The following is a 24,095-nucleotide window of genomic DNA, read 5'->3' as shown; positions in this document are numbered from 1 at the left end:
CTGACTGCTCCCATACCACTGTGGTGGGAGTCCTGCTATGGTCCATAAGACACACAGAATGGGGCTCGCGCCTGCCCTGCTGCTCCTTCATCACTGGCTCTGAATGAAAGCAGTGGGAACCAATTGTTCCAGCTGCTGTATCTGAGCCAATGAGGAGCGAGAGAGCCGGGACATCCTCAGCTCTCGTGTACATCACTGGATCAAGATGGGTTTCAGGTAAGTATTTAGGGGGGTTGCAGGGTGAGCTTTTACAACCACTTTTAATTCAGACTGTAGCTAGTATTTACTTCAGTAGCTCCTTATAACCTGCCTGTTCTATTCATATAGCTGTTGAGTTGAAGCCTAAAATGGGTCTATTTGCATGTGTCAGCATCTTTCTAGCATCTAACCCTCATTGTGCCTGAATATAAAGGAGCACTAGATACACAAAAACATGTCCTGTTTTGAAGTAATGCTTCTTAGTGATAGGAGATTATATACTTACAGAATATACTTAAACATTAATTACATTAATCTTAAATAATCGTTTGACCAACAGATATTGGTGTAAACTAGAGCAAGTGCAAAATTTGCCAAATGATTCACATATATCAATCCATTCACAGGTAGGGTTTGAAGCATTCGCTCTTTTATGAGTCAATTCATCTTCACACATGACCCATAGGGGTTGAGTTATTAAAGTCAAATAGGCTGTGCAGTTTCCTTTAGCTTATTAGATAAGGTGAAGTTTTTTTACATTTCATTATACAACCGTGTGCAAACAAAATACTGTTTTATTTTTCTTACATGTGATTGGGTATTTTTTGCAAAGTGAATTTTCACATCATTCACTAACCTATGGAAAATTCCCTTGCAAGATAATAATTTGCTTGCAAAGTGAACAGCCAATTTGCCTTTAGTAAATCTAGTAAAATCAGGATAGTCCAGGATGAATGCAGTTTAATAATTCTGCTTTATTTTTATTTAATATAGGCATGTCCAATTATCATACACATACTCATATTCAGAGCTATTTTACTTAATTTATTATTTTTATTATAGGTATTTTTTGAGTTATTGTCATAGTGACATAGTGACATCCATCATCAGATAAAATCGAGGTTCAGAATTATGTGGAGTAAAAACAACAATATTCCTTTCAAATTCAACTATAAATGTGGCAATAAAACATGTTTGCATTCATTTTCTATTTCTTCACTAATACATAATTTGCACTCTGTTTGTATTCAGGTCACTTGTTTAATTGACCATGCTGATCAAAAAAAATTTCTTAACATAAGTCATTGTGTAATTAATTAGATGGGTGCTGAAATCTCAAATGACTGAATGTACAAAGATGGAATTTTGTTGTAGGGTTTAAGTAATTTGCAACATTCTATCAATAATCACTTAAATCAACAAAAGAGCAAATTATAGTCATCAAGGTAAAACACATTCATGGCATTTTCTGAACCGATTTTTAAATAAAATCAAGGTCTGCAGAGTTGTTTATTAACCACTTGAGCCCCGGACCATTATGCTGCCTAAGGACCAGAGGTCTTTTTCCAATTTGGCACTGCGTCGCTTTAACTGCTAATTGCGCGGTCATGCAATGCTGTACCCAAACGAAATTTGCGTCCTTTTCTTCCCACAAATAGAGCTTTCTTTTGATGGTATTTGATCAACTCTGCAGTTTTTATTTTTTGCGCTATAAACGGAAAAAGACCGAAAATTTTGAAAAAAAAATGATATTTTCTACTTTTTGTTATAAAAAAAATCCAATAAACTAAATTTTAGTCATACATTTAGGCCAAAATGTATTCGGTCACATGTCTTTGGTAAAAAATGTCAATAAGCATATATTTATTGGTTTGCGCAAAAGTTATAGCATCTACAATTTAGGGTACATTTTCTGTAATTTACACAGCTTTTAGTTTATGACTGCCTATGTCATTTCTTGAGGTGCTAAAATGGCAGGGCAGTACAAACCCCCCCAAATGACCCCATTTTGGAAAGTAGACACCCCAAGGAAATTGCTGAGAGGCATGTTGAACCCATTGAATATTTATTTTTTTTGTCCCAAGTGATTGAATAATGACAAAAAAAAAAAAATATTTACAAAAAGTTGTCACTAAATGATATATTGCTCACACAGGCCATGGGCCTATGTGGAATTGCACCCCAAAATACATTCAGCTGCTTCTCCTGAGTATGGGGATACCACATGTGTGGGACTTTTTGGGAGCTTAGCCACGTACGGGGCCCCGAAAACCAAGCACCGCCTTCAGGATTTCTAAGGGTGTAAATTTTTGATTTCACTCTTCACTGCCTATCACAGTTTCGGAGGCCATGGAATGCCCAGGTGGCACAAAACCCCCCCAAATGACCCAATTTTGGAAAGTAGACACCCCAAGCTATTTGCTGAGAGGCATGGTGTGTATTTTGCAGCTCTCATTTGTTTTTGAAAATGAAGAAAGACAAGAAAAAACTTTTTTTTTTTTTTTCTTTTTTCAATTTTCAAAACTTTGTGACAAAAAGTGAGGTCTGCAAAATACTCACTATACCTCTCAGCAAATAGCTTTGGGTGTCTACTTTCCAAAATGGGGTCATTTGGGGGGGTTTTGTGCCACCTGGGCTTTCCATGGCCTCCGAAACTGTGATAGGCAGTGAAGAGTGAAATCAAAAATTCACGCCCTTAGAAAGCCTGAAGGCGGTGCTTGGATTTCGGGGTCCCTAACGCGGCTAGGCTCCCAAAAAGTCTCACACATGTGGTATCCCTGTACTCAGGAGAAGCAGCAGAATTTATTTTGGGGTGTAATTTCACATATTCCCATGGCATGTTTGAGCAATATATCATTTAGTGACAACTTTGTGCAAAAAAAAAAAAAAAATTTGTCTCGTTCCCGCAACTTGTGTCGCAATATAAAATATTCCATGGACTCAACATGCCTCTCAGAAAATAGCTTGGGGTGTCTACTTTCCAAAATGGGGTCATTTGGGGGGGTTTTGAACTGTCCTGGCATTTTATGCACAACATTTAGAAGCTTATGTCACACATCACCAACTCTTCTAACCACTTGAAGACAAAGCCCTTTCTGACACTCATTGTTTACATGAAAAAGTTATTTTTTTTTTTGCAAAAAAATTACTTTGAACCCCCAAACATTATATATTTTTTTTAAAGCAAATGCCCTACAGATTAAAATGGTGGGTGTTTCATTTTTTTTTTTCACACAGTATTTGCGCAGCGATTTTTCAAACGCATTTTTTGGGGAAAAAACACACTTTTTTAAATTTGAATGCACTAAAACACACTATATTGCCCAAATGTTTGATGAAATAAAAAAGATGATCTTAGGCCGAGTACATGGATACCAAACATGACATGCTTTAAAATTGCGCACAAACGTGCAGTGGCAACAAAATAAATGCATTTTTAAAAGCCTTTAAAAGCCTTTACAGGTTACCACTTTAGATTTACAGAGGAGGTCTACTGCAAAAATTACTGCCCTCAATCTGACCTTCGCAGCGATACCTCACATGCATGGTGCAATTGCTGTTTACGTTTGACGACAGACCGCCGTTTGCGTTCGCCTTAGCGCGAGAGCAGGGGGCGACAGGGGTGCTTTTTTTTTTTTTTTTTTTTCTTTATTATTTTTTTGCTTTTTTATCTTATTTTTAAACTGTTCCTTTCTTTTTTTTTTTTTTTTTTTTTAATCATTTTTATTGTTATCTCGGGGAATGTAAATATCCCCTATGATAGCAATAGGTAGTGACAGGTACTCTTTTTTGAAAAAATTGGGGTCTATTAGACCCTAGATCTCTCCTCTGCCCTCAAAGCATCTGATGACACCAAGATCGGTGTGATAAAATGCTTCCCCAATTTCCCAATGGCGCTATTTACATCCGGCGAAATCTAAGTCATAAAATGCTCGTAGCTTCCGGTTTCTTAGGCCATAGAGATGTTTGGAGCCACTCTGGTCTCTGATCAGCTCTATGGTCAGCTGGCTGAATCACCGGCTGCATTCTCAGGTTCCCTGTTGAGACAGGAGAGCCAGAGAAAAACACGGAAGACGGTGGGGGGGGCATTCCCTCCCACGGCTTGTAAAAGCAGTCTAGAGGCTAATTAGCCACTAGGATTGCTTTTACATGAAAGCCGACCGCTGGCTGAAAAGAATGATACCAAGATGATACCTAAACCTGCAGGCATCATTCTGGTATAACCATTCAAAGTCGTGAATGGCGTACCTGAAGACAAAAAAATGGTTAACAATAAAGCACAGTAAACGGTAAAGTATAAAAAATTGCATACCTGAAAAGCAAACATGATAAAACATAATAACAATAAAACATTGCAGAATAGAATACAGTAAAAAAGAGCAGAACAAGAGAGAGAGAATAGAGAGAGAGAGAACAATAAAACGACAACTATTTTTTTTTATTTTATATATATTTTTTTTTTTTTTTTTTTTACACTTTTTTTGGAACTAACTTTTATAACGGTAACCGGTTCCAGGTTCGGGTCTCTCAAAATGCGATGGCATCTTGGGAGACCCTGTGAAAGTGTGCCTAGTCTGTGCAATGCTGTACCCTACGCTAATACTCAACTAATGAATGGTAGCGTTCAAAACATTCACCAATGCAAAGACCAGGATTGTCAGGACAGGAGGGACAATAATAGCGGGTGTCACGCCTATATTCGCGCTTGCTGTAGACACAACATCTTTTTTGGGGGGGTTCGTTGGGTAGGGGTACTCGGGAGGACATAAAGAAAATGCCTCTCATGCAGCCGACTGCATTTGGTTGGGGATGTGAATGGGGGAAGTACGGGCGCTGCAGAAGTGGTGGGTTCCCAATTAGGATTGGCGAATGCAGCAGGAAGGGCACTATGGGCACGACGGGCCTGTGTTTGTCTTCTTGGTGGCAGCGGGACACTACTTGTGCTTGCCACCTCACCAGCTTGAACTGCACTTATGGGACTCGCCACGTCACCAAGTGTTACTGCAGAGCTGGTTTGACTACGACCGGGGTGTACTAGGCTGCTGGTGCTTGACAGTTCAATAAAAAGCTACCAAAAAAACTGTTAGCGATCGCAGTCATCAGGCCTGACTCTGCGAACGCTGCAGTTATGCGTTAAGTGTTTTGTAAGTGACAGTGATCGATCGATACTGCACTTGGGTGGGCTGGGCTGGGCCGGGCGGAGGGGCAAAATGCAGGTGCTAGCAGGTATCTGGGCTGATCCCGCTAACACTGCGTTTTTGGGAACCCTAAACTGCTGGGGACGCCAGTATAGATCTGATCGGATTAGATATTGATCCGTTCAGATACTATACCACTAAGGGAGATGTACGGTGCGTGCGTGGGTGTTAGCGGTACTGGCGCTAATCTGACGCTGCTTGGGGCTGGTGCTTGCCAGTTCACCAAAATACTACCAAAAAAACTGTTAGCGATCGCAGGGATCAGGCCTGACTCTGCGAACGCTGCAGTTATGCATTTAGTGTTTTGTAAGTGTCAGTGATCGATCGATACTGCACTTGGGTGGGCTGGGCTGGGCTGGGCTGGGCTGGGCCGGGCGGAGGGGCAAAACGTAGGTGCTAGCAGGTATCTGGGCTGATCCCGCTAACACTGCGTTTTTGGGAACCCTAAACTGCTGGGGACGCTAGTATAGATCTGATCGGATCAGATATTGATCCGATCAGATACTATACCACTAAGGGAGGCGTATGCTGCGTGAGTGGGTGTTAGCGGTACTGGCGCTAATCTGACGCTGCCTGGGGCGACGCATATCACCGCCGGGCGATCAGGGGGCTAAACCTTTATTCGGTAATAAACGGCGGGTGCCCTGACACTATAAAAAATAAACATGCGTGCGTGCGTGGGTGTTAGCGGTACTGGCGCTAATCTGACGCTGCCTGGGGCTGGTGCTTGCCAGTTCACCAAAATGCTACCAAAAAAACTGTTAGCGATCGCAGGGATCAGGCCTGACTCTGCGAAAGCTGCAGTTATGCGTTTAGTGTTTTGTAAGTGACAGTGATCGATTGATACTGCACTTGGGCTGGGCCGGGCGGAGGGGCAAAACGCAGGTGCTAGCAGGTATCTGGGCTGATCCCGCTAACACTGTGTTTTTGGGAACCCTAAACTGCTGGGGACGCTAGTATAGATCTGATCGGATCAGATATTGATCCGATCAGATACTATACCACTAAGGGAGGCGTATGCTGCGTGAGTGGGTGTTAGCGGTACTGGCGCTAATCTGACGCTGCCTGGGGCGACGCATATCACTGCCGGGCGATCAGGGGGCTAAACCTTTATTCGGTAATAAACGGCGGGTGCCCTGACACTATAAAAAATAAACAAACTAACCAGCGTCACCCGTAACAGTTATACGGTGATCAGTGGTGAAAGGGTTAACTAGGGGGCAATCAAGGGGTTAAAACATTTATTAGATAGTATATGGGGGTCCCTGACGCTATAAAACGCTGACGGCGAACCTAAATATTTACCTCACTAACTAGCGTCACCAGCGACACTAATACAGCGATCAGAAAAATGATCGCTTAGCGACACTGGTGACAGGGGGTGATCAAGGGGTTAAAACTTTATTAGGGGGGGTTAGGGGGGTACCCTAGACCTAAAGGGGGTAATACTAACTGTCCCAACACTGTAACTGTCACAAACTGACACCAATGCAGTAATCAGAAAAAAAAAAAAAAAACTGCTGGTGTCAGTTTGTGACAGGGGGGGGCGATTGGGGGGGGATCGGGGGGCGATCGGGGGGGGATCGGGGTGTTTAGTGTGCCTGGCATGTTCTACTGTGTGTGTGTGTGTGTGTGTGTGTGTTGTGCACTCACATACCTGTCTTCTCTCCTCGGGCCGGAACGGAAATTACCGAGCCGAGGAGAGATGACATCATTTCCTTTGCTGCTGTTTAGCATACAGCAGCAAAGGAATGTTCTCATTGGCCGGCGGCGATCGCGAGGGGGGGGCCACGAACAGATGGCCTCCCCCTCACCTCCGATCGCCGGGGGACAAAAGACGACCGCCTCGGGCACCGGGGGGGTCCGATCGGACCCCCCACCCGCGGAAGGCAAATCACGTATATGTACGTGATTTTGCCTGTCCGTGCCACCTTGCCGACGTAAATCGGCGTGAGGCGGGCGTCAAGTGGCTAAAAATACAAATGTATAAAGTGGCATTTTTTAATGCAATGATTAAACAGTAGTCAAGTTAGCTGTAGACATAAGATGAATATTACCCTTTGGTGAAAGTCATGTTGATGCACTTGCTGAATTTTGTGGGGCTTTTGTGGGGGTTAATCAGCAGTCCAGTTAAGCTGTAATCCAGAACAACTGTGGATCAAACAGAGGCTAAAATGGCAGCATCCTTGGCTGTAAAGGATAGTAGGGTTTAGTTCCACTCTAACTAATTGTGAACCTGAACCAAAATAACATTTTTACAGCTAATGCAATCAACATGCTATTAATGTTACATTAGACTTTTGCATTATATATTTCTAAATTAACTTGTGTTTGTATAAATATTTATACATTATCTCTACAATGCAAATATCCTAATATAGTAGGTTTTGGCATGCAGTTAAAAATTGTCCACTAATCATAAGCTTAAAGTGTTACTAAACCCACAACAGTAAAATGAGTCTGTATATGCAGTAAAACATGCTTGTTATACTCACTGTGGAACCCAAGGGGTTAACCCTCTGCATTGTGTAAAAAGCTGTTTGATTCTGGCTTCTCTGATCTTCTCCTCCTTCCACTGCCCCCTGATAATTTCCTGATAACACAGAGTCTATGGAGTCATGCTCAGTTTGGTGTGTATTGCAAGAGAGGTTTTTTTTTTTTCATTGGGAGGGTGCATGTGATCAGCACAGGGCTAATCAGCACTGTCCAGACAGAGAGGCAAGGGTCTTGCAGTCTCATAGGACACTCAGAAAACTCTTCCTTCAAGCTTTAACCAGTGCTCGGTTGGACACTGAAGTCATAATACCTCTCTAACTGCTGATGAGAAAAGGTATTTAGCAGTTTAAATTTCCTAAAATAATTGCATTTCCATGTTCTGTGAACTGTGACAGACCAGATATAGTGAATGCAGGGTCCTGGGTTTAGTAACACTTTAAGCTTGTGTCTACACAAGGACCCTATACGCCAGTGAGCTGAGATGGTTGTAAGAGTTAGGGGCATTTTTAGAACATTAGGGCTGTGTGCAGATGAAAATTGAAAGGGAGTTTTTAATAATACTCCTTTATTTTAGGTCTGCAAAATGTGGCACAGAAAATGAAGAAGATACTGATACTGAAGAGACAAGTCCTGGTGTATGCCATTCTATAAATATGAATGAAGAGGTCAGGAATGCAATACTAGCTTATGGATTCTTTGCTGTTATTTGGTCTTTTGGAGGTGTTCTTCACCCAGACTCAAAGCAAAGGTGAGCATTGATATGTTCCTGCCATCCAGCTACATCATTCTCTTGGTTAGATGTATTCTTCTTTTATATTTTTTTATATATCACCTGCACAGCTAAGGCAGAACATGAACAATATGTGTCACAAAAGATATCAAGGGTTTTAGGCTCCATATGTAAACATAAAAAATTATATAACTTTATTTCAATGTGCCTAAAAATCTAAATCATTAACATAGAGTTGATTTTAACTTTTTCCTGTAGTGGTACCTATAACACCTTCTATTTTTTGTTACATTTAATGTTTTGTTTTGGCTAATTACCTGCCATGAATAAGTAAGGCAAGTGAATAAAAATTATTGTGATCTAATATTTGGGTATAGCAATAATTGTTAGGCTTCTTCATTTAGCAATGCAGCTTTCTCAACCTCCCCTGTGCTTTGCCATCCTGTCCTTGAGCCCGTTGATAGACTTATGTTGAGAGTTATAAAGAAGTAGAAGAAATATGTTCACATATTTTACCACTGTCATCATCTTCATAATCATTTTCATCATCACTATAATATTATACATTGTTACATATTTGGTAAGGTTGAACCTGTGTGGGTGTGGGTATGCGTGAGTTTATGTCAATGTTAATTCCCATATCCCTGTATGTTGCGATTTGTTAAGATGCCCACCTAAGCTTTTTTTTTTTTTTTTTTTTAAACTATCGGCACTCCCCGCTGTCACTACTACTTATGTGAATTTTTTTTTCCCTATGCTGGAAATATTTGCTGGAAATATTTGTATATTGCAACCATATCCCCTCTTAAATGTCTCTCCTCCAGAGAGAAGAAGTTTAATGCTTATAGGTGTCCTTTTATGAAACTGAGATCAGCAGCGATCCCGAGTCTCACCGCTGATCTCAGCTCATAACCAGTTTATGAAACTGAGATAATCAGCGGAGAATATGTTCTCCGCTGATTATCTCAGCACAGTGAGAATTTGTAACTGACTTCACAGAAACGGCCAGTTTATGAAGGTGCGATCTCAGCACCTCACTGGCGATCTGTGACAGAATTCTCACTTTCTGATTCACCATTTCAGAAGTGGAGAATCAGAGTGAGAAGCCTGAAACTGGTGAAATTTATAGTGTGTGTATATATATATATATATATATATATATATATATATATATATATATATATATATATATATATATGTATATATGTGTGTGTGTGTGGACAGAGATAGATAGACTATATCTATCTATAGATACATCTATTATATATATTTTTACATATATATAGATAGATGTTCACGTCTCTGGCTGGGTTCACACTTGTGCGATGCGTGAACCAGCGTGATTCCTAAGTGGGTTTTCACATCGCACCTACATTGACATCTGCGCACCACTGTGGGTGTCAATGTAAAGTTAATGACACCCCTAGATCATTTCACAGATCGCAGTGCGAACTATGTAATGGTGCAGGAATCGGATCGCATGGGTGTTCACACCCATGCGATCCGATTCCAGTGCGGACCAAATAAAGGGTCCTGTACCATTTTGGTGCAAATGCAATATGATTTAGGGCCAGTTCCCACTGCTGCGGTGTCCAAGATCGGATGTGATTCGCACCGCACTGCAGTGCAAAATCACATCCGATCTCTGTGCAATGCGATTTCAGCCATACAGATAGTATTGCTAAATTTGCATTGCACTCGGACCAAACTCTTACAGGACCCTTTTTTTGGTCCACAGCAGAATCGGATCGCATGGGTGTTCACACCCATGCGATTCGAATACTGTCCGAGTTTGCAGATCACACTGCGATATGCAAACTGATTTGGGGGTGTTAACTTTTAGGCCCAGTTCACACTTGTGCGATGCCGGACATCGCACAGGCATCGCATGTAATTCGCAGCACACTGCCATTCACATTACATGCGATGTCTGTGCGTTGCGATATCAGCTATACAGGTAGTATGGCTGATATCGCACTGCATTCGGTGAAAACACGCACAGGACCCTTTTTTCTGTTCGGACCAGAATCGGATCGCATGTCCGGACTGTCAGTTCGCAGTGCGATATGCAAGCTGAACTGGGGGTGTCCTTAACAATGTATTGACACTCCCCAGCGATTCGCATATGGCAGTGTGAACTGACATGCGAGTCGGTGCGATACGGGAACCGCAGTGGATTCGCAGTGTTCTCGCATTGCACCAGTTTATCAATTTTTATGTTTATCAATTATGAAATATATTTTAATTTATTAATAAATATTTATACTTGTATACTTTATTAAAATTATTTTTTTAATGATTATAAATGTATTTTGCATTTATATGAATGGTGTATAGCTGCATTACATATGTGCATTACATTCATTTACTATACACCATTCACATTTAAATAGGGACATGTATGATCTTTAAATATTGATAAAAACAATGTTTTTTTTTATAATTAGGTTAATGTATATTGTGTAGGGGGAATTTAACTTTATTATTTTATTAATATGTTGGGGAATAATGTGTGCTGATTTGTGTTACACTTTGTATTTTATGGTTCCTCATACTGTAATCCCGCTATATCACACGAGATTACAGTGAGAGGAGCCATTCTCAGGAGTTCCCGGCGTTTGTAGATCGCTCCTCAACTCAACATGAGAAGCGATCTACACACTTTCATAAACAGGCACTCAGAGGAGAGCGATCTCCTCTGAGAATGCCTGAGAACTGAAAAGCGGTATTTTACCGCACTTTCATAAAAGGACACCATAGTCATTCTTCATAAATGAGATCCTCCAACCCTCGTATTAGCTTTGTTGCACTTCTCTAGACTCACCCCAGTCCCAGCATATCCTTCCTGAGGACTGCTGATCAGAACTGGATGACATACTCAAGATTTGGATGAACCAGGGTATTGTAAAACAGTAGAATCTTATCTCATGAGCAGTTACAATTTGTAGTGCATGCTGATAGTCTGCTGGCTTTGTTTGCTGTAGCTTGGCATTGTATGCTATTGCCAAGCCTGTGATCTACTAGGACTCCCATATCATTTTGCATCTTTGATTCCCCTAGAGCAGGGAAGCCCAACCGCTGGCCTGCAGGCCACACGTGGCCCGTGGCACCCTCCGATGTAGCCCACCATGTCTTGCTTTGAGATGGCGGGTCGGCAAGCCCAGATCACGGGTTCCTGACCCGCCATCTCCGAGCATCAGCCTGAAGAACAGAGCCGCCGCTAAAGGAAGCAGAGCCGATGCTTACTGTATAGCGCCGGCTCCTTCACAGGTGGAGTGATACCAAATGTACTCCGCCTGTGACAGGATGCATCTGCTCTGCTCTCTACTCCAGCCGCATGCTTCTGTCACACTAATGCACGGGATCCCATGATCTCGGACAGCAGCCAGCAGTGTAACAGCCAGCTGTGCAAGAACCAGCCACCAGTACCAGTCACCAGTACCAGCCACCAGTACCAGTCATCAGTACCAGTACCCACCAGCAGTACCAGTACCCACCAGAAGTACCCGCCAGCAGTACCAGTACCAGCCAGCAGTACCAGTACCCACGAGCAGTACCAGTACCAGCCAGTAGTACCCACCAGCGGTATCTGCCAGCAGTACCAGCAGGCAGTACCCAACAGCAGTACCAGCCAGCAGTGCCAGCACCTGTCCGCAGTACACAACAGCAGTACCAGCACCTGTCCACAGTACCCAACCGCAGTACCAGCCAGCAGTACCAGTACCCACCAGCAGTACCAGTACCCTCCAGTGGTACCAGTACCCACCAGCAGTACCAGTACCCACCAGCAGTACCAGCCAGCAGTATCAGTACCAACCAGCAGTACCAGCCAGCGGTATCTGCCAGCAGTACCAGCAGGCAGTACCCAACAGCTGTACCAGCACCTGTCCGCAGTACCCAACAGCAGTATCAGCCCTGCAGGACAGCCAGCAGCAGCCACCAAATATAACCACCTGGGGGACAGCAGCAACCAGCTGCAGGAATTCTGAGGAAGAAGAGAAGAGTGAGGTCGGTTGAGGTGCAGGTCAACCGTTGTGCATCAGTGTGAAAGCAGCCTTAGGCCCCTTTCACATGATCAGTCCGATCGGGTTTGGCTGTCTGTTTTTCAGGTGGACCCAATCGGACCCTCCATTCACTTCTATAGAGCGGCAGATGTAAACAGACTCATGTCTGCTTACACCCGCCTATCTGCAATCCAATCTGCTTAAACAGAAGGGGATTTGTCCCCTTCTGTCTGGGCAGATCAGAGGGCCCTTGGGGTAGAGCGGGCTGCATCTATGTCTGCTCTACATATGCAGAGTGGACACAGACCTACCATCCACCCGCTATGCTCATTGTGGCCCGCGACCATGTTACCAAGTCGCTAAAGTGGCCCTCGCTCCTCAAAAGGTTGAGCACCCCTGCCCTAGAGGTTCTACCCCTAGCAAGTAATTAGCATTCGTATTTTTAGCTCCCAAGTGCATTACTTTGCATTTTTCAATATTAAACCTCATTTGTTATGTAGTTACCCATCTTAATTATTTTATTGAGATGTTTTTGTAAAGTGTCTATATCCTGTTGTGACGTTATTACCCCGCTTAGCTTTATATCATCAGCAAACACTGAGATTGAACTATTTATACCAACCTATATCATTTATGAACTAATTAAACAGAATTGGTCCCAGGACAGAGCTTTGGGGTACTCATTTACAACTCCAGACCATTCAGATTATACACTTTGAATCACCATCTTCTGGATGGGCTCCTGTAACCAGTTTTCCATCCATGTACAGGCACATGTATAAATACATAAGTGGTCCATATAGTGAAGTTGGTGTAGAGTTATTCACATTACAGGCATCAAAGAGAACAAGGGGCATTCTTTAAGTTCGGAGAAAAAGAGATTTAACCTCTAAGGCTTCATGCATACGAGACGCCGGTGCAAACTCTGCTGAACACATGTTTTTAAAAGCTGAAACCAGCATTTAGAAATGCCTGTTTTGCCGCATTTAGCCGCGTTTAGCGGCGTTTTACCGAGTTTGCATCTAGAAGCGTTTAGTTAAGATAACAAAGACCCGCCCCAAGCACTTTTCGACCCAATTTTGGGGCCCCATATCTTGGGATCACTTGGTGCTAGGAACTTTTGGATATGTTGTAGTGCTAGTTCCGCTGTGTTTGCACACCAAATTTGGGGTTCCTAGCACCACGTGGCCCTGAGATATGGGACCCCACAGTCGGGTCGCAAAATGTCATTCTCTGCTGCAGAAAAGTGCTTGACATTTTCCGACCCAAATTTGGGGCCCCATATTTCGGGGCCACTTGGTGCTAGGAACCCCAACTTTGGATATGCTGTCGTGCTAGTTCCACTGTGTTAGCACACTAAACTTGGGGTTCCTAGCACTAAGTGGCCCCGAGATATGGTTGCAAAATATCATTCTCTGCTGCAGAAGTGCTTGACATTTTCCGATCCGACTTTGGGGCCCCGTATCTCGGGGCCACTTGGTGCTAGGAACCCCAACTTTGGATATGTTGTAGTGCTAGTTCCACTGTGTCTACACACCAAATTTTTCCTAGCACCAAGTGGCCCCGAGATACGGGGCCCCAAAGTCGGGTCGCAAAATGTCATTCGCTGGTGCAGTTTACCATCATATTTCTGTGTTTTCTGGTCCAAAAAACAGGGTTCCTTTAAAAACACTTATAAACACAAATGCAGCTAAATGCGGTACCAGCATTTAGCTGTGTTTAGCCGCATTTAGCCGCATTTGGCGTCTGAAAACGTGGAAAACTTTTGCGTCTGAACCCATTTTTTTGCTTCTGGAAAAACGAGGTTTAACGCAACTGCCTAAAAACGCCAAAAAAAGCACCTGTGTACATGGACACATAGGATAACATTGAATGAGTTCAGGGGCAGTTGAAAAGAGTGTGCAACTGCCTCTGAACGCGCATTTAACAGCGTCTTGTGTGCATGAGGCCTTCATATGTAAAGGCCTTTTCACAGTAATGCCCCGTACACACGGTCGGATTTTCCGACGGAAAATGTGTGATAGGACCTTGTTGTCAAATTCCGACCGTGTGTAGGCTCCATCACACATTTTCCATCGGAATTTCTGACACACAAAGTTTGAGAGCTTGCTATAAAATTTTCCGACAACAAAATCTGTTGTCGCAAATTCCGATCGTGTGTACACAAATCCGACGCACAAAGTGCCACGCATGCTCAGAATAAATTAAGAGACAAAAATTATTGGCTACTGCCCCGTTTATAGTCCCGACGTACGTGTTTTAAGTCACCGCGTTCAGAACGATCGGATTTTCTGACAACTTTGTGTGACCGTGTGTATGCAAGACAAGTTTGAGCCAACATCCGTCAGAAAAAATCCATGGATTTTATTGTCGGAATGTCCGATCAATGTCCAACCGTGTGTACAGGGCATAAGAGCTGTGAAAATGTGGAATTTACTGCCTCAAGAGCTGATGGCCTGGATTGTTTCCTAAATGCACAAAATATAACTGGATACTTATAGTTATAGGTAAAGTTGATCCAGGGAATATCCGATTGCCTTTTGAGGGATCAGCAATTCATTTTTTTTCCTCGCTGCAGCAAATTGGATCATGCTTTATTGTTTCTTCCCCTGGATCAACTGTGGGTATAGGATTGAATATATGGATGTTTTTGATTTGTGTGTTTTTTTCTTTTCTCTGTGGGTTGAACTGGATGGACTTTTTTCAACCAAACTAACTATGTAACTATGTAATTAGATACAACATACCTCAATTGGTAAATAATCATTTATGTGAAACTGTATCAAAACTGTATTGAATGCTTTGGTGAAATCCAGATACACCACATCCACAGGCCTGCCTCTGTCTAGATGGCAGATCACTTCCTCATCAAATGTTAACAGGTTGGTCTGCCAATATATCTCTCATAGATCGATGTTGGTTACTCTGTTGATTACTACTTTTGCTACTGTTTTCATTGGAAAATTCTTGGCTATGGTCCCTTATTCAAATTATTGATGTTAGGCTGTATTTCTCAGATACTGTATATATCTTAGCACTTTTTTAATTCTGGTACCACGTTCTCTTTTTTTTTCCACTCAGCTGGTACTATTTCAGTCATTAAGCTGTCCATAAAAATTAGGAATAATGGTCTAGCTATAACATGACTACGTTCTTCGAGGATTCTCGGGTGTATGTCATTTGGTCCTGGTGATTTATTCACATTAAAGTGGTTTTAAAGCCTTAAGATTTTTCTTACCTTAATGCATTTTATGCATTAAGGTAAAAAAACATTTTGTGCTTCAGGATCCCCCCAGTCTCCCCCATTATACTTACCTGTGCCTGATCTGGATCCAGCAATGTGAATGAGAGCAATGGCACTTGCCGCTGTCTCCCTCCTCACTGGGCAGATTGATAGCAGCGGGAGCCAATGCTGTCAATCAATGCTGTGATGAGGGAATGCGTGGAGGGGCTGAGCGAGTGCCCTCAGAGAAAGTTGCTTCCTATGGGGGCACTCTCCGAAGAGGAGGAGCCTGGAGTGCTGGCGGCAGACCCCAGAAGAGGAAGATCAAGGCTGCTCTGTGCAAAAACATTGCACAGAGCAGATGAGTATAACATTCTTATTATTTTAATTTTAAAAAAAATAAAGCTTTAATGTTATTTTACGTTTTTCAAGTCTTTTCTGGACACTGGTTTCTGTTAGCCACAAGGACACAGTGTTACTAACAAGACAATCTTGTTTAATATACCCCTCCTTTTTCTGTAGAAACTGAGAAGAAGAATGTACCGTATTTTTCGCTCCATAAGACGCACTTTCCCCCCCCCATAAAATGGGGGGAAATGTCTGTGCATCTTATGGATAGAATATTGATCAGACCTCCCCCTGTCGCCTCCCGCTGCCATTGTGTTAGAATGCCGTTACCATGTATACCAAATTACTGACCTGCCCCCCGTGCCATCCTCTCCAACCACTCCATTGACATCTGCTCTGTCCTCTGGGGCAGCGAGTGACGTCATCACGAGTCACTGCTTCTGCACAGTGTCACTATGGGGAGATCCACAACAGCTCCTGGTTTACCACATTCATCTCTGGGGCGGCACTCGGCTCCCCCACTCTAGCCATCCACTCTGTCTCCGGATCTACCGCATCACCACTTACAATGGTGACAGTGACAGGCATAGAGACACATCCAGGACCTTTCCATCTGAGGACAGGCATGGTCACACAGCCACTGGGACTTGTGGATCGAGACTGGCTCACTGGGTTGGCAGATCCTATGTAAGTTCACCACATTGATTATTCAATAAACTAACTTTTTTACATGGAACTTTTAGAGGCTGTTTACATTACGCAATCTGCAAGACTGTCATTTTGTCATTTTTTTTCCCATATCTACATTGAGACCATTTGGTTCAGAATATTTTTTTTCTTGTTTTCCTCCTCTAAAACCTAGGTGCGTCTTATGGTCAGGCGTGTCTTATGGAGCAAAAAATATGGTATTTAATATAGTTGCCTTCTCCTTACCACTTGTAACTAACTTGCCCTGATTATCCTTAATGGGGCCCATATGATCTGACCTCACATTTTTACTGTTAATATATTTAAAATATTTTGGGGATTTTGTTTTACTCTCCTCCACTAAGTGTCTGTCATGGTCTATATTATTTGCCCTGAACTCACACATTTCTTATTGCACTCTCTTTTTTTTATTTCATTGTTATTCATTTTCAAAGATTATAATAGAAAACGGAGCCTATTGGGCATACTCAGACTCACCAATATACAGTATTTCACAAAAGTGAGTACACCCCTCACATTTTTGTAAATATTTTACTATATATTTTCATGTAACAACACTGAAGAAATTACACTTTGCTACAATGTAAAGTAGTGAGTGTACAGCTTGTATAACATTGTAAATTTGCTGTCCCCTCAAAATAACTCAACACACAGCCATTAATGTCTAAACCACTGGCAACAAAAGTGAGTACACCCCTGAGTGAAAATGTCCAAATTGGGCCCAATTAGCCATTTTCCCTCCCAGGTGTCATGTGACTCATTAGTGTTATAAGGTCTCAGATGTGAATGAGGAGCAGGTGTGTTAAATTTGGTGTTATCACTCTCACTCTCGCATACTGGTCACTGAAAGTTCAACATGACACCTCATGGCAAAGAACTCTCTGAAGATCTGAAAAAAAGAATTGTTGCTCTACGTAAAGATGGCCTAGGCTATAAGAAAATTGCCAAGACCCTGAAATTGAGCTGCAGCACGGTGGCCAAGACCATACAGCGGTTTAACAGGACAGGTTCCACTCAGAACAGGCCTCGCCATGGTCGACCAAAGAAGTTGAGTGCACATGCTCAGCGTCATATCCAGAGGTTGTCTTTGGGAAATAGACGTATGAGTGCTGCCAGCATTGCTGCAGAGGTTGAGGGGGTGGGGGGTCAGCCTGTCAGTGCACAGACCATATGCCACACACTGCATCAGACTGGTCTGCATTGCTGTCATCCCAGAAGGCAGCCTCTTCTAAAGATTATGCACAAGAAAGCCTGCAAACAGTTTGCTGAAGACAAGCAGACTAAGGACATGGATTACTGGAACCATGTCCTGTGGTCTGGTGAGACCAAGATAAACTTATTTGGTGTCAACCGTGTGTGGCAGCAACCAGGTTGTACAAAGACAAGTGTGTCTTGCCTACAGTCAAGCATGGGGGTGGGAGTGTCATGGTCTGGGGCTTCATGAGTGCTACCAGCACTGGGGAGCTACAGTTCATTGAGGGACCCATGAATGCCAACATGTACTGTGACATACTGAAGCAGAGCATAATCCCCTCCCTTCGGAGACTGGTCCACATGGCAGTATTCCAACATAATAACGACCCCGAACACACCTCTTTGTATTCCCCCTCCTCCTCCCCCACATACAGTACACTATATACAGAAAATTGGTGGGGTATTTCTTTGCATTCATTCCTTACCTAAGGGGTAAGAGGAGATAGAAGAGGTGCCGCACATGTATTTTGTGGGTTTGCTTGGCTCAAGACTAGGGATGAGCTTCGTGTTCGAGTCAAACCCATGTTCGACTCGAACATCGGCTGTTCGATCGTTTGCCGAATTGCGAACGTTATGGGCCGTTCGCGCTAAATTCGTGTGGCGCGTCACGGCCCATAATTCACTGCGGCATCGCAGTGCATTGCTGGCTGATGATTGGCCAAGCATGCACTATGACCCGCATGCTTGGCCAATCACAGCGCCGTCAGTAGAGAGAGCTGTAATTGGCCAAAGCCAGGGTGGCTTTGGCCAATTATGGCTCAGGAGATTTAGTACATACCCCACACTATATAAGGCCGCCTGCACGGCGGCCCTGTGTAGTGTGTGTTCCAGTGTGCTGAGAGATAGAGAGAGAGAGAGAGAGAGACAGTGTCATTTGATTTGAGTTAGATAGATTAGGCAGAACAGTCAGTCAGTTAGCTGCACTTACAGTGTATTGTGTATATATATGCATCCCAGGTGTTGCATATATATATATATATACACTGTATTCAGTTTAGCTAGATCCGTTCCTGTTATCTTCTATCTAGACTATTTACATTTAATGCAGTGCGTCCTGCTCACAGTGTTCAGCTAGATCCGTTCCTGCTATTTACATTTAGTGCAGTGCGTCCTGCTCACAGTGTTCAGCTAGATCCGTTCCTGTTATCTTCTAGACTATTTACATTTAGTGCAGTGCGTCCTGCTCACAGTGTTCAGCTAGATCCGTTCCTGTTATCTTCTAGACTATTTACATTTAGTGCAGTGCGTCCTGCTCACAGTGTTCAGCTAGATCCGTTCCTGTTAAATTCCTACTGACAGGCAGGCTTGTCTGGTTACAGTATATAAAGCTACCTGAAGAAAATTACAGGTGTTCTATTTGATCCTATTAGTACCACGGTCAGGCAGCTAGACTATTTACATTTAGTACAGTGCGTCCTGCTCACAGTGTTCAGCTAGATCCGTTCCTGTTATCTTCCTACTGACAGGCAGGCTTGTCTGGTTACAGTATATAAAGCTACCTGAAGAAAATTACAGGTGTTCTATTTGATCCTATTAGTACCACGGTCAGGCAGCTAGACTATTTACATTTAGTACAGTGCGTCCTGCTCACAGTGTTCAGCTAGATCCGTTCCTGTTATCTTCCTACTGACAGGCAGGCTTGTCTGGTTACAGTATATAAAGCTACCTGAAGAAAATTACAGGTGTTCTATTTGATCCTATTAGTACCACGGTCAGGCAGCTAGACTATTTACATTTAGTACAGTGCGTCCTGCTCACAGTGTACAGCTAGATCCGTTCCTGTTATCTTCCTACTGACAGGCAGGCTTGTCTGGTTACAGTATATAAAGCTACCTGAAGAAATTTTACAGGTGTTCTATTTGATCCTATTAGTACCACGGTCAGGCAGCTAGACTATTTACATTTAGTACAGTGCGTCCTGCTCACAGTGTTCAGCTAGATCCGTTCCTGTTATCTTCCTACTGACAGGCAGGCTTGTCTGGTTACAGTATATAAAGCTACTTGAAGAAAATTACAGGTGTTCTATCCCAGCTTAGTGCAGCTACAGGCCATTAGTATGTCTGGAAGGCCAAGAAGGAGAGGCAGACAGTCACAAGCCAATAAGAGAGGGCAAGCAGGCTCTGTGTCTAGTGCTGGTCGTGGAGACGGTGCATCCTCATCAGCACGTGGCCATGGGACACGCTTGGCCTTTTTTTCGGCAGCTGGCCGTGTTGAGCCGCAACATGCGGAAGACTTGGTCGAGTGGATGACCAAGCCGTCCTCATCCTCCTCATCCTCTCTCACCCATGCCCAGGGTGCTTTGTCTGGCAAAGCAGCGGCCTCTTCCCTCAGCTCAATGTCATCAGTGACTCCTTCCCTAGCTCCACCATGTCCTCATGAGGATTCCCTCGAACTGTTTGACCACAGTGTTGGGTACATGCTCCAGGAGGATGCCCAGCGTTTGGAAGGCTCTGATGACGATACTGAGCTCGATGAAGGCAGTAACATGAGCACGGACAGAGGGGGTGCCCAAGAAGGACAGCAATCTGGCAGTCATGCTCCCCCCTGCTGCAGCATACTGCCAGGTTTGCTCCAGTGATGAGGAGGGAGGGGATGATGAGGTCACTGACTCAACGTGGGTGCCTGATAGGAGAGAGGAGGAGGAGGAGGAGGAGGAGGAGGAGGCGGAGGCGGCGGCACATCACCAACGAGGCAGGATGCCCTCCAGGGGCCAGCCTAAGGGCAGCACATTGACTGCATCACACCCCAAAGCTCCACATGTACAGGGCGCTGCAGTCTCTGCACGTTATTCAAAAAGTTCTTTGGTGTGGGCCTTTTTTGAGACGAGTGCATCAGATCGCACCGCTGCTATTTGCAACATATGTCTCAAGCGTATCTCGCGTGGCCAAAACATCTCCCGCTTGGGTACCACATGCTTGACCAGACATATGTTGACCTGCCATGCAGTTCGTTGGCAAGCGTATCTAAAAGACCCACACCAAAGAACAAAGAGGATCTCTCCTTGCTCCTCATCAGCTGAGATTTCCAACCCCACTAGACCTTCAGTCCTCTCTGAGACCTGCAGTGAGAGGAATGAAGGTGTAGAATTAGGTGTGTCACAGCCAAGTACTTGTGGGCAATCTGCTTTTGGTACACCGACGTCAGATTGTACCAGGCAAATTTCCCTGCCCCAGCTGCTGCACCGCCGAAAGAAGTTTGCTCCCAGCCATCCACATGCCCAGCGGTTGAATGCTAGCTTGGCAAAATTGCTAGCACTTCAACTGCTGCCTTTTCAGTTGGTAGACTCTGCCCCCTTCCGTGAGTTTGTGGAATGTGCGGTTCCTCAGTGGCAGGTACCCAAACGCCACTTTTTCTCACGGAAGGCGATTCCGGCTCTCTACCGGCATGTGGAAGGCAATGTCCATGCCTCGCTGGACAGGGCGGTCAGCGGTAAGGTGCATATTACCGCTGACTCATGGTCCAGCAGGCATGGACAGGGACGTTACCTAAGTTTCACGGCGCATTGGGTGACTCTGCTGGCAGCTGGGAAGGATGCAGAACAAGGTGCAGTAGTGTTGGAGGTTGTTCCGCCACCACGCCTCCAAAATGCTGATTGTGACACACCTCTCTCCTCCACCCCCCTCCTCTTCTTCTTCCTCCATGGCCTCTTCCTCGGAACCAGCGGTGCTCCGTAGGCGTTCAAGGGGCTACGCAAGTACGCAGGCCAAAAGATGCCATGCGGTGCTTGAGCTGGTGTGCTTGGGGGACAGGAGCCACACTGGGGCAGAGGTTTTGTCAGCTCTGCAGGGGCAGGTTCAGAGGTGGTTGACGCCACGCCAACTTAAGGCAGGAATGGTGGTTTGCGACAATGGCACCAACCTCCTCTCTGCCCTCCGACAGGGACAAATGACCCATGTGCCCTGTTTGGCTCACGTCCTTAACTTGGTGGTGCAGCGGTTCTTGGGCAGGTACCCGGGCTTACAGGATGTCCTGAGGGCAGGCCAGGAAAGTCTGTGTGCATTTCCGCCGGTCATATAATGCCAGTGCTCGGCTGACGGACCTCCAAAAGGAGTTTAACCTGCCCAAGAACCGCCTAATCTGTGACATGCCCACCAGGTGGAACTCAACGTTGGCCATGCTGCAGCGGCTGCACACGCAGCAGAGGGCCATCAATGAGTACCTGTGCGACTATGGCACCAGGACAGGGTCAGGGGAGCTTGGTTTTTTTTCCCCACACCAGTGGGCCATGATCAGGGATGCATGCACTGTCCTGTCACCATTCGAGGAGGCCACGAGGATGGTGAGCAGTGACAGTGCATGCATCAGTGACACTGTCCCCCTTGTCCACCTGTTGGAGCACACGCTGCGTGGAATAATGGACAGGGCACTTGAGGCAGAACAGAGGCAGGAAGAGGAGGACTTCCTTAGCTCTCAAGGCCCCCTTTATCCAGACAGTGTTCCTGCGTGCCCGCCGATCACACAGGAAGAGGACGAGGAGGAAGAGGAGGAGGAGGAAGATTGTGTCAGTATGGAGGTGGAGCCTGGCACTCAGCATCAGCAGCAGTCTTTAAGGGATCAGTCCCAAGAAACACATGGACTTGTACGTGGCTGGGAGGAGGTGGCTGCGGACCATGTCGTTCTTAGTGACCCAGAGGACTCCGGACCGAATGCCTCAGCAAACCTACGCTGCATGGCCTCCCTGATCCTGCAAAGCCTGCGTAAGGATCCTCGTATTCGTGGTATCAAGGAGAAGGACCAATACTGGCTGGCAACCCTCCTTGATCCACGTTACAAGGGTAAGGTTGCGGACCTTATCTTGCCATCGCAGAGGGAGCAGAGGATGAAACATCTTCGGGAGGCCTTGCAGAAAGGTCTGTGCAACGCGTTCCCAGAGACTGGGAGGTTACAAACTCCTGTTTCTGGACAACGTGTTGCTGAGGCTTCGGTCAGTCAAAGAAGGAGCGGTGGAGAAGGTGGCCGTCTGACCGATGCGTTCAGACAATTTTTTGGTCCGCAGCCCCAAGGTATGATCGGTTCCAGCAACCATCGCCAGCGTCTGTTTTACATGGTGCAGGAATACCTAGGGGCAAGATCAGACTTGGACACCTTTCCCACCGAAAAATCCTCTGGGTTACTGGGTCTTGAGGATGGATCACTGGCCAGAGCTTGCACAGTATGCAATTGAGCTACTGGCCTGTCCTGCATCCAGCGTTCTTTCGGAACGCACATTCAGTGCTGCTGGAGGCGTGGTAACCGATCACAGGGTGCGTCTGTCCACCGACTCGGTCGATCGGCTGACCTTCATAAAAATGAATGAGTCTTGGATCACCACCAGCTACCAAGCACCTGATGCTGATGTAACCGAATAATTTTTTTTGAAATCTCAGATCCCTTCAAAGACTGCCTATGCTGATGCTGAGTGACTATCCCTGAGTAATTATCCTCTTCCTCCTCAATCATCACGCTGATAGCTTGTAAGAACATTTTTGGTTCTGGGCGCCACCACCAGTGCCTAAGGCACAATTTTTCAGCCCCTGTTTAACAGGGGCGTGTAATTACAATTTTTGATGTAATACTTTGCAGCAGGGCTCGTTCCTGCATTCCAACTAGAGTGTCTGTGAGGGGTTGCAGTGTTGTGGCACCAGCACCAGTGCCTAAGGCCCAATTTTTCTGCCCCTGTCTAACAGGGGCGTGTACTTACAATTTTTGATGCAATACTTTGCAGCAGGGCTCGTTCCTGCGTTCCAACTAGAGTGTCTGTGAGGGGTTGCAGTGTTGTGGCACCAGCACCAGTGCCTAAGGCCCAATGTTTCTGCCCCTGTCTAACAGGGGCGTGTAATTACAATTTTTGATGCAATACTTTGCAGCAGGGCTCGTTCCTGCGTTCCAACTAGAGTCTCTGTGAGGGGTTGCAGTGTTGTGGCACCAGTGCCTAAGGCCCAATTTTTCTGCCCCTGTCTAACAGGGGCGTGTAATTACAATTTTTGAAGCAATAATTTGCAGCAGGGCTCGTTCCTGCGTTCCAACTAGAGTGTCTGTGAGGGGTTGCAGTGTTGTGGCACCAGCACCAGTGCCTAAGGCCTAATTTTTCAGCTCCTGTTCAACAGGGGCATGTAATTACAATTCTTGATCTAATATTTCACAGCAGGGCCCTGTGAGGGCTTACAGTGTTGTGG

The 24,095-nt window shown here is 44.8% G+C and overlaps 1 protein-coding gene across 1 annotated transcript in view; it reads left to right on the top strand.

Annotated features, from left to right (window-relative positions):
- The window catches only part of LOC141133958 (dynein axonemal heavy chain 3-like), a 3,453,856-nt gene that overhangs the window by 1,616,885 nt on the left and 1,812,876 nt on the right, over positions 1–24,095 (top strand). The window contains exon 39 of the mRNA XM_073623563.1: positions 8,248–8,421. Within this exon, the coding sequence (XP_073479664.1) occupies positions 8,248–8,421 (174 nt within the window). The remainder of the gene's footprint in view (positions 1–8,247; positions 8,422–24,095) is intronic.

This window comes from Aquarana catesbeiana, linkage group LG03 (genome assembly GCF_042186555.1).
Source record: "Aquarana catesbeiana isolate 2022-GZ linkage group LG03, ASM4218655v1, whole genome shotgun sequence".
NCBI classification, from domain to species: domain Eukaryota; kingdom Metazoa; phylum Chordata; class Amphibia; order Anura; family Ranidae; genus Aquarana; species Aquarana catesbeiana.
Note: the sequence above shows the minus strand (reverse complement) of the source record. Positions and strands in the feature narration are given on the sequence as shown.